The 14,065-nt window shown below is 40.9% G+C and overlaps 1 protein-coding gene across 3 annotated transcripts; it reads left to right on the top strand.

Moving 5' to 3' along the window:
- Positions 1 to 4,920: 4,920 nt before the first annotated feature.
- LOC308085161 (uncharacterized protein) lies at positions 4,921 to 13,445 on the top strand. 3 transcript variants are annotated; one of them, XM_080428244.1, is made up of 5 exons: positions 4,921 to 4,949; positions 5,044 to 5,102; positions 7,130 to 7,314; positions 7,723 to 7,815; positions 11,076 to 13,445. In XM_080428244.1, exons 4-5 carry the CDS (start codon positions 7,755 to 7,757, stop codon positions 12,386 to 12,388), a joined length of 1,374 nt encoding a protein of 457 aa, XP_080284370.1. In that variant the 5' UTR covers positions 4,921 to 4,949; positions 5,044 to 5,102; positions 7,130 to 7,314; positions 7,723 to 7,754; the 3' UTR covers positions 12,389 to 13,445. The 3 variants fall into 3 exon arrangements, with proteins under 3 accessions (XP_080284370.1, XP_080284371.1, XP_080284372.1); XM_080428245.1 differs by lacking the exon at positions 4,921 to 4,949 and having other exon boundaries at positions 4,968 to 5,102; XM_080428246.1 differs by lacking the exons at positions 4,921 to 4,949; positions 5,044 to 5,102 and having other exon boundaries at positions 7,271 to 7,357.
- Positions 13,446 to 14,065: the final 620 nt, after the last annotated feature.

The following is a 14,065-nucleotide window of genomic DNA, read 5'->3' as shown; positions in this document are numbered from 1 at the left end:
TTCAGCCTAGTAACTTTTTTCAAAAAATAATAACATTTTACAGGATTTGAAATGTGTTCTGAAAGAGGGCATGTTCAGCTGTCAGAAAAACATATTGTCCAGCTTAATTAATTGGTCCCTAATAATTATGACCAAATTCATCAAACGAAGTGGGACAATGTCCCATTAAATAGTGTTTTCCAAGAGATCAGATGTCCCTTCCTTTGCCATGCTAATGTATTTATTATCAAAGTAATTATAAACAATTATTATCTTATAAAGCACATATTTTTTATTAAGGCTCAATGTAATTTCACCCAACTTTTAATTGTGTTTATTTTACCAATCCCTTCCTTGCATATTACCAAAATAATATGCATATTATTTGTTGATTTCATTGAATTGTGATTAAAAAACAGCACTGTAACAGGGTGGACAGATAACAGGGTGGAAATAAAATACAATTAAGCTTATACAATTACTTTTTGTCCACCCAATGTAACAATGTGTGTCCACACTGTTATGTTTTACACTGTAATGAAGAACATGGTAGCACATTGTGAACACCGAGTAAGGATGTTTATATATTTATCAAACATATTTTCATAATTATGAAAATGTATCAATTTCCTCTATAGTTAAGCATAACAGGGTGGACATGTTATGCTTTACCACACCAGTAATACATCCTAAAACATTGATAAAAATGCAAATTAAACAGTGATACTTATACTTCTTCTGGTTAAAGGTTTCCTCTCAAAAATATATGCTACTTTCTGACGTCATGTGGCTAGAGGAATAGTCAGGGGACATGCACAGGTGGATTTGCATCAATGTAACAGGGGGGTAACAGGGGGGGACAGTCAACTCAGGGACACACATTCATTTTAAGATTTTAAACATTAAAAATACATTTATCACAATTAATAGACCCCTTAACAGACGACGTCACACTGGTTGCAAGCGTCATACTGGTTGCAAATGAAACCCATTCTGTCAGGTCTCGCTAGGACGCGCAGCACTAGCCAACACACAAGAGGGGGTTGGGGTGCGCACCCCGAAACAACAGGTTGAGAATTGATTGCATGGAACAATCACCTGTGCATCCAGTCTCAATCTTGGTAAACAAATAATTGGTGAGTAACATTGGAACTAATACTGAACTGTTTCCTGTTTCCCAGAACATTCTGGTTCAATAACCAAACTCATAACTATTTGGAACATACATTGCTTTGAAATAACTTGTGATAATCTTACTGTGTCACAGTCTGAATATGCCATACAGACTGAATTTATCATAGACATATTGATATAGTTACATACTGTAGTTTGAAAATAATATGGGTAATATGTTTAATACAAGGTATATGTTGCATCCTGTAACATGGTACTGTATGAGATGTGATCAGACCAATGCAGCATCAATGTGCACTGATGAAAGCTGTGATGGATGTAGGGCTGCAACTATCCATGACTTTCTAAGCAATTCGTCTATAGATTACTTTTCTGATAAATCAAATAATTAGGAGCTGTTTTTTTCTTAATATGTTTTTACTTCTCAACAAATTGATTGACAACATCAGTCCTATGTCTGTGTCGTGTAAGACATGTGAAAATAGCTGATCTACAAGCTCGAAACGCATCGCACTGTGACGTGTTGTGAGCTTGTAGATCTGCTATTTTCAATATTTTTGTATTTAAAATTTGTGGTAAGATGTTGCCTATAATGACATATCCAAAATAGAGATTGACTATTAATCGGTTAATTTATCAAATTAATGATTAACAATTATTATTTTTATAATCATTTAATTTGATTAGTTGGATTAACTGCTTTACTCCTAGATGTATGTTCTTTTGTTTACAGGTCTGGAAGGTCACATAGTACTCTACTGTTACTGTATATAAACAATGGACAGTACCCGAGACCAACAGCAGGGGGCAGCTATACACCAACTGGCGTCTAGACAAAGTGGTCGTCAGAAGAAGAATATACCCACAATGCAGTAGCTCCAGAGTAGCTCCGTTCCGTGAGCAACGATAGGACATCCGGTTTTTGAGCTATTCAAAATAAGATCGAAAATTTGTAACGTTTTTTAAAAGACACAAATCTATTTTAAAAATACATTTATGATGTATGTCTTTTAAATGGCGCATACTAGAACACCTCGTAAGTGCCAATTTAATTTTTAAAGACACAAATGTATTTTTAAAATATATTTATGATGTATGTCTTTTTAAATGGTTTATTCTAGATCGCTTCCAAGTGCTAGGTTGTTCCTGATTTAAACTGGCTATTGATCCCCATTAAATGTGCACTTAGCACAGTTTCTGATCCTGTTTTGCACTTTAACTGGATATTAATTTGTGTTTGTTACCTATGTATTGTATTGTTTGTCCATTATTGTAATAATGCTGCCTCTAGGCCAGGTCACTCTTGGAAAATTATCAGGATATAATATTGTTTATTGCAGAAGCAAATACAAAGTGATAAAAGCAACAACAAAATATGCTACAAATAATAATAGTAGATAGTGCAGGTGAGTTTTAAAAAATAAAGCAGGGGGGTTTATAAAGTTGATCTCACCTATTTAAAAACTAAAATACAATACAAATAAGAATGTAATCCGAAAAATTAATACAAAATGTGTGTGTGTGTGTGTGTGTGTGTGTGTGTGTGTGTGTGTGTGTGTGTGTGTGTGTGTGTGTGTGTGTGTGTGTGTGTGTGTGTGTGTGTGTGTGTGTGTGTGTGTGAGAACTGTTCCATAACTGAGCGCCCCTGAACTTGATAAAGAATTGATACAGACCAGTAGTACGGAATGTTGGTGAACATTGAGAGATAATTATAATAGAATTATATATTATATTATATATAAAGTGGCAGGCCGTGCAGTGAGGTCAGAGGCCCGAAAAGTGCTGTTTTCAGACAATAGTGGACACTGGACAGGAGACGGTTCTTGGTGCCAGCACTTCTGAGGTACGCACGCGTTCGGCGAGACCCCCTCTACACCGCCACACTCTCCGCTAAGCGGCACAGGTGTAGAAAAAAGTGTGGCGGACCGTCCAGTGAGGTCAGAGGCCCGAAAAGTGCCGTTTTCAGACAATAGTGGACACTGGACAGGAGACGGTTCTTGGTGACAGCACTTCTGAGGTACGCACACGTTCGGGGACACCTCCCCTACAACGCCACACTCTCAGATAAGCCCGAGAGGCGTAAAAAAAAGTGTGGCGGACCGTCCAGTGAGGTCAGAGGCCCGAAAAGTGCCGTTTTCAGACAATAGTGGACACTGGACAGGAGACGGTTCTTGGTGCCAGCACTTCTGAGGTACGCACGCGTTCGGGGACACCTCCCCTACAACGCCACACTCTCAGATAAGCCCGAGAGGCGTAAAAAAAAGTGTGGCGGACCGTCCAGTGAGGTCAGAGGCCCGAAAAGTGCCGTTTTCAGACAATAGTGGACACTGGACAGGAGACGGTTCTTGGTGCCAGCACTGCTGAGGTACGCACAGGTTCGGCGAGACCCCCTCTACACCGCCACACTCTCCGCTAAGTGGCACAGGGGTAGAAAGAAGTGTGGCGGACCGTCCAGTGAGGTCAGAGGCCCGAAAAGTGCCGTTTTTAGACAATAGTGGACACTGGACAGGAGACGGTTCTTGGTGCCAGCACTTCTGAGGTACGCACGCGTTCGGCGAGACCACCTCTACACCGCCACACTCTCCGCTAAGTGGCACAGGTGTAGAAAAAAGTGTGGCGGACCGTCCAGTGAGGTCAGAGGCCCGAAAAGTGCTGTTTTCAGACAATAGTGGACACTGGACAGGAGACGGTTCTTGGTGCCAGCACTTCTGAGGTACGCACGCGTTCGGCGAGACCCCCTCTACACCGCCACACCCTCCGCTAAGTGGCACAGGGGTAGAAAGAAGTGTGGCGGACCGTCCAGTGAGGTCAGAGGTCCGAAAAGTGCCGTTTTCAGACAATAGTGGACACTGGACAGGAGACGGTTCTTGGTGCCAGCACTTCTGAGGTACGCACGCGTTCGGGGACACCTCCCCTACAACACCACACTCTCAGATAAGCCCGAGAGGTGTAAAAAATAAAGTGTGGCGGACCGTCCAGTGAGGTCAGAGGTCAGAAAAGTGCTGTTTTCAGACAACAGTGGACACTGGACAGGCGCCGGCTGACGATGCCAACACTTTTGACATACGCATGCGTGCGGGGACACCTCCCCTACAACACCACACTCCCCGCTAAATAAAATCCGAGAGTGTGGCGTTGTAGGGGAGGTGTCCCCGCACGCGTGCGTATGTCAGAAGTGTCGGCAGTGTCCGCCGGCGCCGGTCCAGTGTCCACTGTTGTCTGAAAACTGCACTTTTCTGACCTCTGACCTCACTGGACGGTCCGCCACACTTCTTTTTACACCTCTCGGGCTTATCCGAGAGTATGGCGTTGTAGGGGAGGTGTCCCCGCACGCGTGCGTATGTCAGAAGTGTCGGCAGTGTCCGCCGGCGCCTGTCCAGTGTCCACTGTTGTCTGAAAACGGCACTTTTCTGACCTCTGACCTCACTGGACGGTCCGCCACACTTTTCTTTACACCTCTAGGGCTTATCCGAGAGTGTGGCATTGTATGGGAGGTGTCCCCGCACGCGTGCATATGTCAGAAGTGTCGGCAGTGTCCGCCGGCGCCTGTCCAGTGTCCACTGTTGTCTGAAAACGGCACTTTTCTGACCTTTTCTGACCATTTATCCATTTAGATAAGTTATTAATGTTTTAAAACCCGTTTTTGTCACACAGAAACATAATATGTGTTGTATAGCTTCGTTTAAATGCTTAATTTATAGTTTAATGTGCAAATTAACCGTTTTTCAATGGCTCCTTTTTGCTCTAGAGGGTACTCTTATTCTGAAGACATCGGCCACCGGAAGTCTTATCGTTGCTCACGGAACACAGCTCAATGCAGTAGTGAAAACAACATGGTGTGTTGACTGACTGTTGTTGACACTTTAAAATACCATAGATTTATATAAAAGTAACATACAAAGCAAACTTAAACGTGTCGTTTCTAAACAGTGTCGTCGTTAAGCAGCAGGAGGACGTTTGTTAGCAGCTCAACCACGGAAACACAGCAGGTAAAGATCAACTCATTCATGTTGGTAGCTCCATAAAGAACCTCTCACTCCGCTATACAGCTCCGAGATGAGGTTCTATGTCGTTCTCTTCCAGAATCGGGTGAACGTCCGCCAAGGCTCCGCTGTTTACCCTTTTGTATACATCGTATCCCAAAACTAATGGTAGATTCCAAACCACACGGATGTTTAAGGTTTGGTTCGGAGCATAATATTTTAGGTCCGGAGCGAAACTAGAAACCACCCGTTTAAATCGCTTATTTAGTCAGCCTGTGGCCATGTTTCCCATTGTAGCCAAACCGGGAGCAGTACTGGCAGCGGACGTAGGGGGGGTTTCCGGGTTGAATGGGAAACATGGCCACAACTGTTTGTTTTTTTAATATTTTTTTTTACTTTTTTTACTTACTATTTGAAGATCCGGATCCGCGAATCCAGTTCTTCTTAATAAAATAGCAAAATCAACAGGAAGTTAACATTTGTATTTAAAAAAAAACAGTACTGGGTCTGGTGATGTTCTATATTGTCTGAATCAACTTCGTTTGTGTTCATTTATGTGCTAAAAGAGTGACTTTGAGAGCTGTTTTACCGTACAATGTAAGTCATTGAGGAGCATATCTTGAATTATCAATTTCTAATCAATGGAGCGATTCTTTTTGATTTCTTGTCCACCTTTGTAGTTACATCATGGCAAGGTAAATACACAACCCAAACCTCTACCAAAGTGGTCTTACCCTTTAAAGCAATGAGGTGCAAACGTAGCTTGTACATGAGTAGACATGGCTCGTCTGTCATGACGGCACTTTCTCCATTTACAACCCGTACATCTATATAAACGTTCAGGTTTCAAATATAAAGTTCTTACCTCATGGCCACGGATGTTACAAAACTGTACGGGCCCTCAGGAGTACCCGTATCTTCCGTATTGTTCAATAAAAAGCATTTCCAATCGGTGGCCTCATATGCTTTCATCTTCGCGACCCTATCGGTTGGGAGATGTATTGCACTCTGATACATTATAACTCAATGAGAAAATCAGACACTGATCGGATTAACATGCTTTTTATTGAACAATACGACAGATACAGGTCTTTTTTAGGGCCCGTACATAATCGTATTATCCGTGGCCTTTGGGTAAGCACTTTATATTTGAAATCTGAATGTTTATGTTGATGTACTGACCCCAAGTGCGAAAGTGCAAAGAATATTTTGAACTAACTCCAATACTGTCTGATAATATATGACAGTCTCGTATCAAGTCTTGTAAACCAGTAGGATCTTTACTCTGTCCACAGTAATGTTAATCTATGATGTTAATGTGATTGTCAAGTGAAGTTGGAGCTCCATGTCTTCATGAACCAGACATTGAATCCTTACCAACTAAACATTTGTCATGCTGTAGTGTGTCAGGCCTAGAATGACCATCCAGGTAATGCATGGCATTGAAAATAGTTTCCCTGTCTTGTTCATGGGCTGCAAATTGACAGTTTAGCTCCAAACTCACCTTTCTGCTGTTATTATAATTGAAAAAGGTTTTCTCCTCATTTCTTCAAATTATATAGCGTGTATACTTCAAGGTTACAAATATTTTTATTGAGATTTGGCACTTGTAATTGATTTTTCATGAAGAATAAGGCATTCTAATGACATACGCAAGCTTTGGTCCTACATAAGTCTGCCTCCGAGCAGACTTGAGAAAGAGCGTGCCTCCCGCACAATTCACCGTCAAAAAAGATGAATGAATCAGACTACTAACATGGGAAGTTGTGTAAATTCCTTTACGTAAAAAAAATATGGGCGTAAACAGCTTAGTGAATTGTGCCCAACGGGTCTCATTGGGATGCATCATTATTCAATACCTTGTAGATCTGCTATTTTCAGATCACCAAAGTATTATAGGTTTTAGTGGACTTGAACAACGAGAGACACCGACAAACGTTGCAAGGTCCACTAGAGCCGACTCAGCGCCGTTCGAGTTATATACCGATAGGGAGGGACAGAATGGTTAATTATCTCCCCCCACCACACCCCAGGCAGTGCCTGAGGACTATTTTCCACCACGGAGGAAAGCCGGCCAGTGCTGTCCTCTTGGAATGAGACGCAGTGACTAGGGGCGAAGCAGTTTGGCGTGTGTCACAGAAGGGGGCGTTGCCAAGTTACTAAGAAAACGGCACATGCTGTACAGGTCCTGTAGAAGGACGGGGAAGGACTGGGTCAGGTGGGTTGTGCTAAGGTGCCAACCAGGTATACTTAATGAACTGGTGGGTTTTGTCCACACAAAAATATCATTTTAACACTTACTGTAGTACAATCTTTGGAAAAACATTCTTCCTCCGTATATATATTAATATTCAATTCAATTCAAACTTTATTCCAGACACACAGGGGGTCCATAGAGTACATACAAATATCACACAACAAATACATAACAAGAAATAAAATCATACATAGAGGCTGACTCTCCAGTGTTTACGCAGCCTGGACAAGTACCAGAGACAGCTCTTCCCAGGATTGACTATATCCTCAATAATACTGTTCCGGGACTAATAATAATACCCAATGATCATGTTTTAGGGGAAGTAGAGCCATGGAACCCTAACGTCCTTATTCAATTCCTTCATTTCAGACCAGTGTGTGGAGTCCAGACTGCAGGTCAAGATGAACTCTCCAGACTCAGCCAGGGACATTAAACAGGAACCTGAAGACCACCCGCACCTCAGTACGTTTTATGTTCTTTCTCTTTATTTCATTTTTTCTGTTCTATTGTAGAGCTGTCGCAATATACATTTTTTACTATGCAATAATCATGACAAAATATATCATGATAATATTCCGATGATGAAACCAATTGGTCGTGCTGTCTTGTGCACGTACCATAGGCACCGGATGTCCCCCCATTATTTAGCGTTCGACTTGTCGATCTCGCCGCCCACTGGTCTATTTTTTATTTATTTTTTCCCCTACTGGCGCTATTCTAGCACCCCACTGTTCCCATTGTGTTGCACAATCGTCGTTGTGTATTGGCTGCATGCTTGCCTCTCGCTGCAATGACCGTTAAGTTACTGGCTACGTGTGCTACGTTGCTCTCTCAACTCGATCAACTAGGTGCCAGACAAGCTTATACACAACAAATCGTTGTTCTCTGTATTCCGCCTGTGGGTGTGAAAGAAGCGGAAGCCCGTGGGGCTCGGGTTGCAAGAATCAAGTGCTGCTATGATAGACTGACTGACCAGGGATCAGATTACTGCAGCTCAATATAGGCTATGGGAACAAAGTTGTTCCCCCGTCAGTTAAAGTGAGAGAGCGCACGCACAAAGCACATCAAACCTCTGTGGAATCAAAGTGCACCGTGGCATTTGTGATCATGGATTCCTTATTCATCGAGGTGAATGTTTCTTATTGTAGGCTGCTACAGCTAGGCTAGATTTCATATTTCATATGAAGTATAGCTGACATCTCGCCTATACTGTGTTAGAACAGCATTTTAGGTTTGTCGGTCCATAAAATAATGGGTGCTTTTTTCATAATTGTAAGAAGCCAAAGTAAAAAAAAAACAAAAAAACATTGACTAATTGAGCAGTCCTACTTTGATCACTGCCCTCACAGAGGTCAAATATAGGCTGGTTATGTGATCCCATCCCTACTTGTGAACATTAGTTGTAACTTGGGGATGTATTTTGGGGCAAACAGTGTTTTCAGTTTTTCCGCTAGATGGCGCTGTTCCCCAACCTGTGATCCGCCATTTCACTCTCAGGCACACAAAGAAACAAGAGATCACGTGATCGCAAAATCTTAGTCACCATTCGCTTCCTTGTTATTTGATTTGGGAAAACGTCTGTAACTTGCCTCCCTTGTTTTCCTCAGTACGTATTGTTACTATACGATAATCTTGGCAGACCAAAAGCATCTAGAACAGGGTTTGTCTGTCACACAGCTCAAGCCGCTAAGTGCTTGACGTCATGAATCAGAAGCACATGAAAGCCTGACATGCCTGGTAAAAGTTTTGTAGTAGGTGAAAACTATGAAAACTGATTTTATGGCGTGCCTCTGTAGGGGGTGAGAGGTCTGTTAGTCTGCTCTGTGTGAGATAACAGATCTTTGACAAGCTTTTTAGAAGCTTGTTGCTTTGAGGTGTAACCACTTCAACCCTAGCATCCCTTTGCCGGTGGGGGGGATTTGAAAAAAATGATGATCTACAAACTCAACAAGAGATTTGTTGTAGAGGGAAAAGAGAAAGGACCAAGTACAGAGTCGACCCTGCTCAACATTAGTATTAGTTAAAGGGCAAGACCACTTTGGTAACTACACAACCCAAACCTCTACCAAAGTGGTCTTGCCCTTTAACTAAGCATTTTTTTCACACTTTCAGAGAATATCCGTGGTCGTAATGGGGACATAGTTGGCAATAGATGCCAAAACAATAATATATTTATAATATTTATAATTGTTGAGAATATTTCCAATCTTAATTACTTCCCCGAGCCATGATGATGACTTACCCCAATCCAACCTTTGATGCTGAGAAAAATGGTGCCATATTATCATGAGCCTTAGTGAGGTCCAATTATATGAAGACAGGTTGAAAATGGGTGACGTTGTCCTTTAAGTGGTTAGCAACATTAAAATAAGTATATCTTCTTCAACTATTTCCAGATTTCAGTGCATGGCACGTCACTTGAAAACTCACAGTCTCCACTTTAATAATAAAACGGAATAATATAATGACCATGACATTGCAGCGCATTCTATCAGATGTGGAAAAAAGCTTGCTTGCTTGACCTATTGGCAGCATGCACAAGAAATGAGGCGCTGGTCGGTACAGTGGTTTGTGAAATTAGCACCAGACACACAGACAGATTCACAGACTAATATCTAGACATGGGTCTGATCATGAAAATAAGTGTACATACATTTTAAAGGTATCATGACATTCATTTTCACTTTTTTTATTTTCAATGTTTTATTTGGGGTTTTATGACTTCAATTACACCAAAAAAACTTGAACTTAGAACATTCAGTGGATTTTCTGTGGTCTGGGGTTTTCTGAATAATTAGGCTGAAAAGTAATCTGAGCTTGGCCCTTCGACAGTGAGGTCACAGTCGATTAATCCCGCCCACTCTCCTCCTCGCCCCTCCCCTCCCCTATCCTTTCCTTTCGGGGGGGGGGGGGGGGGGGGGCGGAGCAGAGGCGATGATTGACAGGCAAAATCCCTCACCAGCGACACCCGCAGGCAAAGATTTCTTTTTTCATTGCAGTTGAAAAGGCTTTAGAAATGTGAGAGAAAAACACCTGCCATGGATCACTGGAATGGGATTTTCACTTAAAACTTTTTGTACACTTTTGAAGGACCAGGACAAAGACTTTGAATGTGGTGTAAAAGTGAATGTCATTAAACCTTTAAACTACGACCCATTAACTTTCACCAGACATGTCAAGCTTTTGTGTTTGGAGGTGCTTCTGGTTCATAACGTCATGCACTTAGTGGCATGAGCTATGATTGGTCTACTTTGGAGGTGACATACATACATACTGTACATACAGACACATCCAGTTGTATACAGCTTGGCCTACAGCCTCACTTACTCCCAAATCAGAGCTCACATCTTGATTGATTGATTGGTTTAATACTTTATCGGTCAAAACATGTAAACTGCATGGAGGTACAGTAAAACATTTGGGCTAAAAGGAACACAAAAAAACACGTTTTAATGATAAATATTTGTTCTATCACCGTAATTCATTTGTTGGGTAATATAACTAAATATATTGATTCAGGTTACTTTTTAAAATATGTATTTTGCTATAATCTTGCTAACACTTTCGAGCCTTCTTTAGAGTTTCCAGAACCACCTGTAACAACATGTACTCATTTAGTAACTGTTTTGTCAGTCTTAGTAGGTAATAGCTATGTACAATAGATATACATTTTAGGAATCCCGTGTTCACGAATCACTATCATGTTATTTTTCTGCTCCTAGACATCCTGCACATGGCTGCGTGTAAAGAGGAGGATTCTCCTGAGCAGAAGAGGAGCCCCAGTCTGCTCCAGGAGGAACCAGAGCCTCCACACATTAAAGAGGAACAGGAGGAGATACTTCAAAGACCAGAGGAGCTTGATGGGTCAATGTTGACATTATTATCAGTGAAAGTTGATGATGATGAAGACAGCTCTTCACACTGCTATGAAGTTGAAGTCAAGCTTGAATCTGACACTGAAGTCACTGAAGACAGTGATGATTGGGAGGAGTTAAGTGGAGGTGACCACACTGGAGAAAACACTGAAGTCACTGAAGACAGTGATGATGATTGGGAGGAGTTAAGTGGAGGTGTCCACACTGGAGAAAAACATTTCCAGTGTAAACATTGTAACAAGAGTTTCAGCTTTTCATCTAACCTGAAGCGACACCAGCGTATCCACACTGGAGAAAGACCTTTCCACTGTAAACATTGTGGCAAGAGTTTCAGTGACTCAGATTCACTGAAGCAACACCAGCTTGTCCACACTGGAGAAAAACCTTTCCAGTGTAAACATTGTGACAAGAGTTTCTTTCGGTCAGGTCATCTGAAGTCACACCAGATTGTCCACACTGGAGAAAAACCTTTCCTCTGTAAACTGTGTAACAAGAGTTTCAGCTTTTCATCTAACCTGAAGCGACACCAGCGTATCCACACTGGAGAAAGACCTTTCCACTGTAAACATTGTGACAAGAGTTTCATTGACTCAGATTCACTGAAGAAACACCAGCTTGTCCACACTGGAGAAAAACCATTCCAGTGTAAACATTGTGACAGGAGTTTTTCTAGTTCTGAAAATCTGAAAATACATCAGGGTGTCCACACTGGAGAAGAGAAGCCTTTCCACTGTAAATATTGTGACAAGAGTTTTAATCAGTCAGCTTCTGTGGAAAGACACCAGCGTGTCCACACTGGAGAAAGACCTTTCCACTGTAAACATTGTGACAAGAGTTTTTCTACGTCAACATATCTGAAAATACATCAGGGTGTCCACACTGGAGAAAAACCTTTCCAGTGTAAACATTGTGACAGGAGTTTTTCTAGTTCATCATATCTGAAAATACATCAGGGTGTCCACACTGGAGAAGAGAAGCCTTTCCACTGTAAATATTGTGACAAGAGTTTTAATCAGTCAGCTTCTGTGGAAAGTCACCAGCGTATCCACACTGGAGAAAAACCTTTCCATTGTAAACATTGTGACAAGAGTTTTAATGTGTCATCTAACCTGAAGAGACACCAGCGTGTTCACATTGGGGGAAAAAACTTTCCATTGTAAACATTGTGACAAGAGTTTTAGTCATCTAACCTGAATACACACCAGCGTGTTCACACTGGGGAAAAAACTTTCCACTGTAAACAGTCTGACAAGAGTTTTGTTGGGTCGCGTCAACTTAAGGTATACCAGCGCATCCACACTGGAGAAAAACCTTTCCACTGTAAACATTATAACAAAGAGTTTCAGTCGGTCAGATTACCTGAAGAGACACCAGCAGCGTGTCCACACAGGAGAAAACTCTTGTCACATTAACAGTTTGAGAAGAGTTTCAGTCAGTTAAGTGCTCTGAAATGACAAAAGTGCATTCACACCAAAGGGGGGGAAAAAACAAAAAAACATTCCAATATATTTACCTCACTGGGAGGATCAAATGAAATAGCTGTATGTTGTCAGGGAGTTGGATAGAGAGGCACAAATATCATGTATATTTATACTGCTACTGTCAACAGAAGTTTCCATTAGGACTCGTCTTTTGGAGTCATTCCTTTTTTGTTTTCTTCTTTTAAAACCTTACTACAATCAGTTCATAATAACGGTATTTAAAAAAAAGTTTTTTACCTAGAGGTATGTAAATTATTTTGGCATTATTAATTTATGCAAGAAATGACCCATGTAAACCATATCAATTGTATGAGGTAGAACTGTTTGACTATAATGTTATAGTTTGTTTTATTATGATTTAATGTCTCTTTGCTGTGTTCTATTACATGCCCAATGAATGGGCCACTATTTCAATTATTTTACTTATTAAATATCAGTTAAAGGAGGAGTTCACCCAAAAAATGACTTATTTTCTATCAATTATTCACCCCATGAAGCCTTGATTTCATGGATTTATTTTAGTTTTTATGGCATTCCTAAGACAATAATTTGATGACCGTGTGTATTTCCGGTAGGAGACACAAATAATCTACTTTGTGTCTCCTACCGGATACATTAGCCGGTAGGAGACGGGAATCAAATTATTAGCTTAAGAATGCGACAAAAACAAAAAAGAATCCATGGATTCAAAGCTTCATAGGGTGTGCAATCTATAGAAAATAAGTCATTTTTTGGGTGAACTCCTCCTTTAACTGAGGTAAAACATACTCTGCATGTAGTTGTTTATGAATTATGACAGTAAGTGTTACAATTAATGGGATGGCTATGGTCATTATTTAGTTGTATTACATTATTATTGTTATAGTGAATTAAAGTCTATGGAAAGCACTACGCGCGCACACATGCAATATGTTTCATGATTATGCTTTAGTATATAATACGTTTTTATGTATTGTATTATTATCAGGAAGGTGAAACATAAGCTATGTTCTCTTAACATTACTATATTTTGGATGTGTGGAAGAATTTAGTCTGGAGGCAGGAATCAGAATACACAACTTTAGTGTCACATCACATGATTACAGTCAGTTATCAGCAGTTATAGGAAGACTAGAGAAAAAAAATATAGACAAAAGAATGTAGACAAAAGATTATTCAGGTACAATCAATCCATCTTACAGAACAGTTTCCCAGAACATTCTGGTACAAAAAACAAAACTGTATGTAAACAGTTCTGTTGAAAACAATGTTTCGTGTTTTTGATGTAAACCAGCATTTGTGGGGTTAACAATCTGCGGGAACTCAGAGTGGTGTGTGTTGCAACACGGATGAGAGAGAGGGACGGACACGTATCCG

The sequence above is a fragment of the Gymnoscopelus braueri genome (assembly GCF_963280865.1).
Source record: "Gymnoscopelus braueri genome assembly, chromosome: 1".
In the NCBI taxonomy this organism is placed as follows: Eukaryota; Metazoa; Chordata; class Actinopteri; order Myctophiformes; family Myctophidae; genus Gymnoscopelus; species Gymnoscopelus braueri.
This window is presented reverse-complemented; position numbering and strand designations above follow the sequence as displayed.

What these genes read in the sequence shown, in the direction of transcription:
- LOC308085161 (XM_080428244.1), top strand. Translation starts at nt 7,755, where the DNA reads ATGAACTCTCCAGACTCAGCCAGGGACATTAAACAGGAACCTGAAGAC. An exon ending in TGAAGACCACCCGCACCTCA is followed by an intron (nt 7,816 to 11,075) that starts GTACGTTTTATG and finishes TTCTGCTCCTAG; the next exon opens with ACATCCTGCACATGGCTGCG.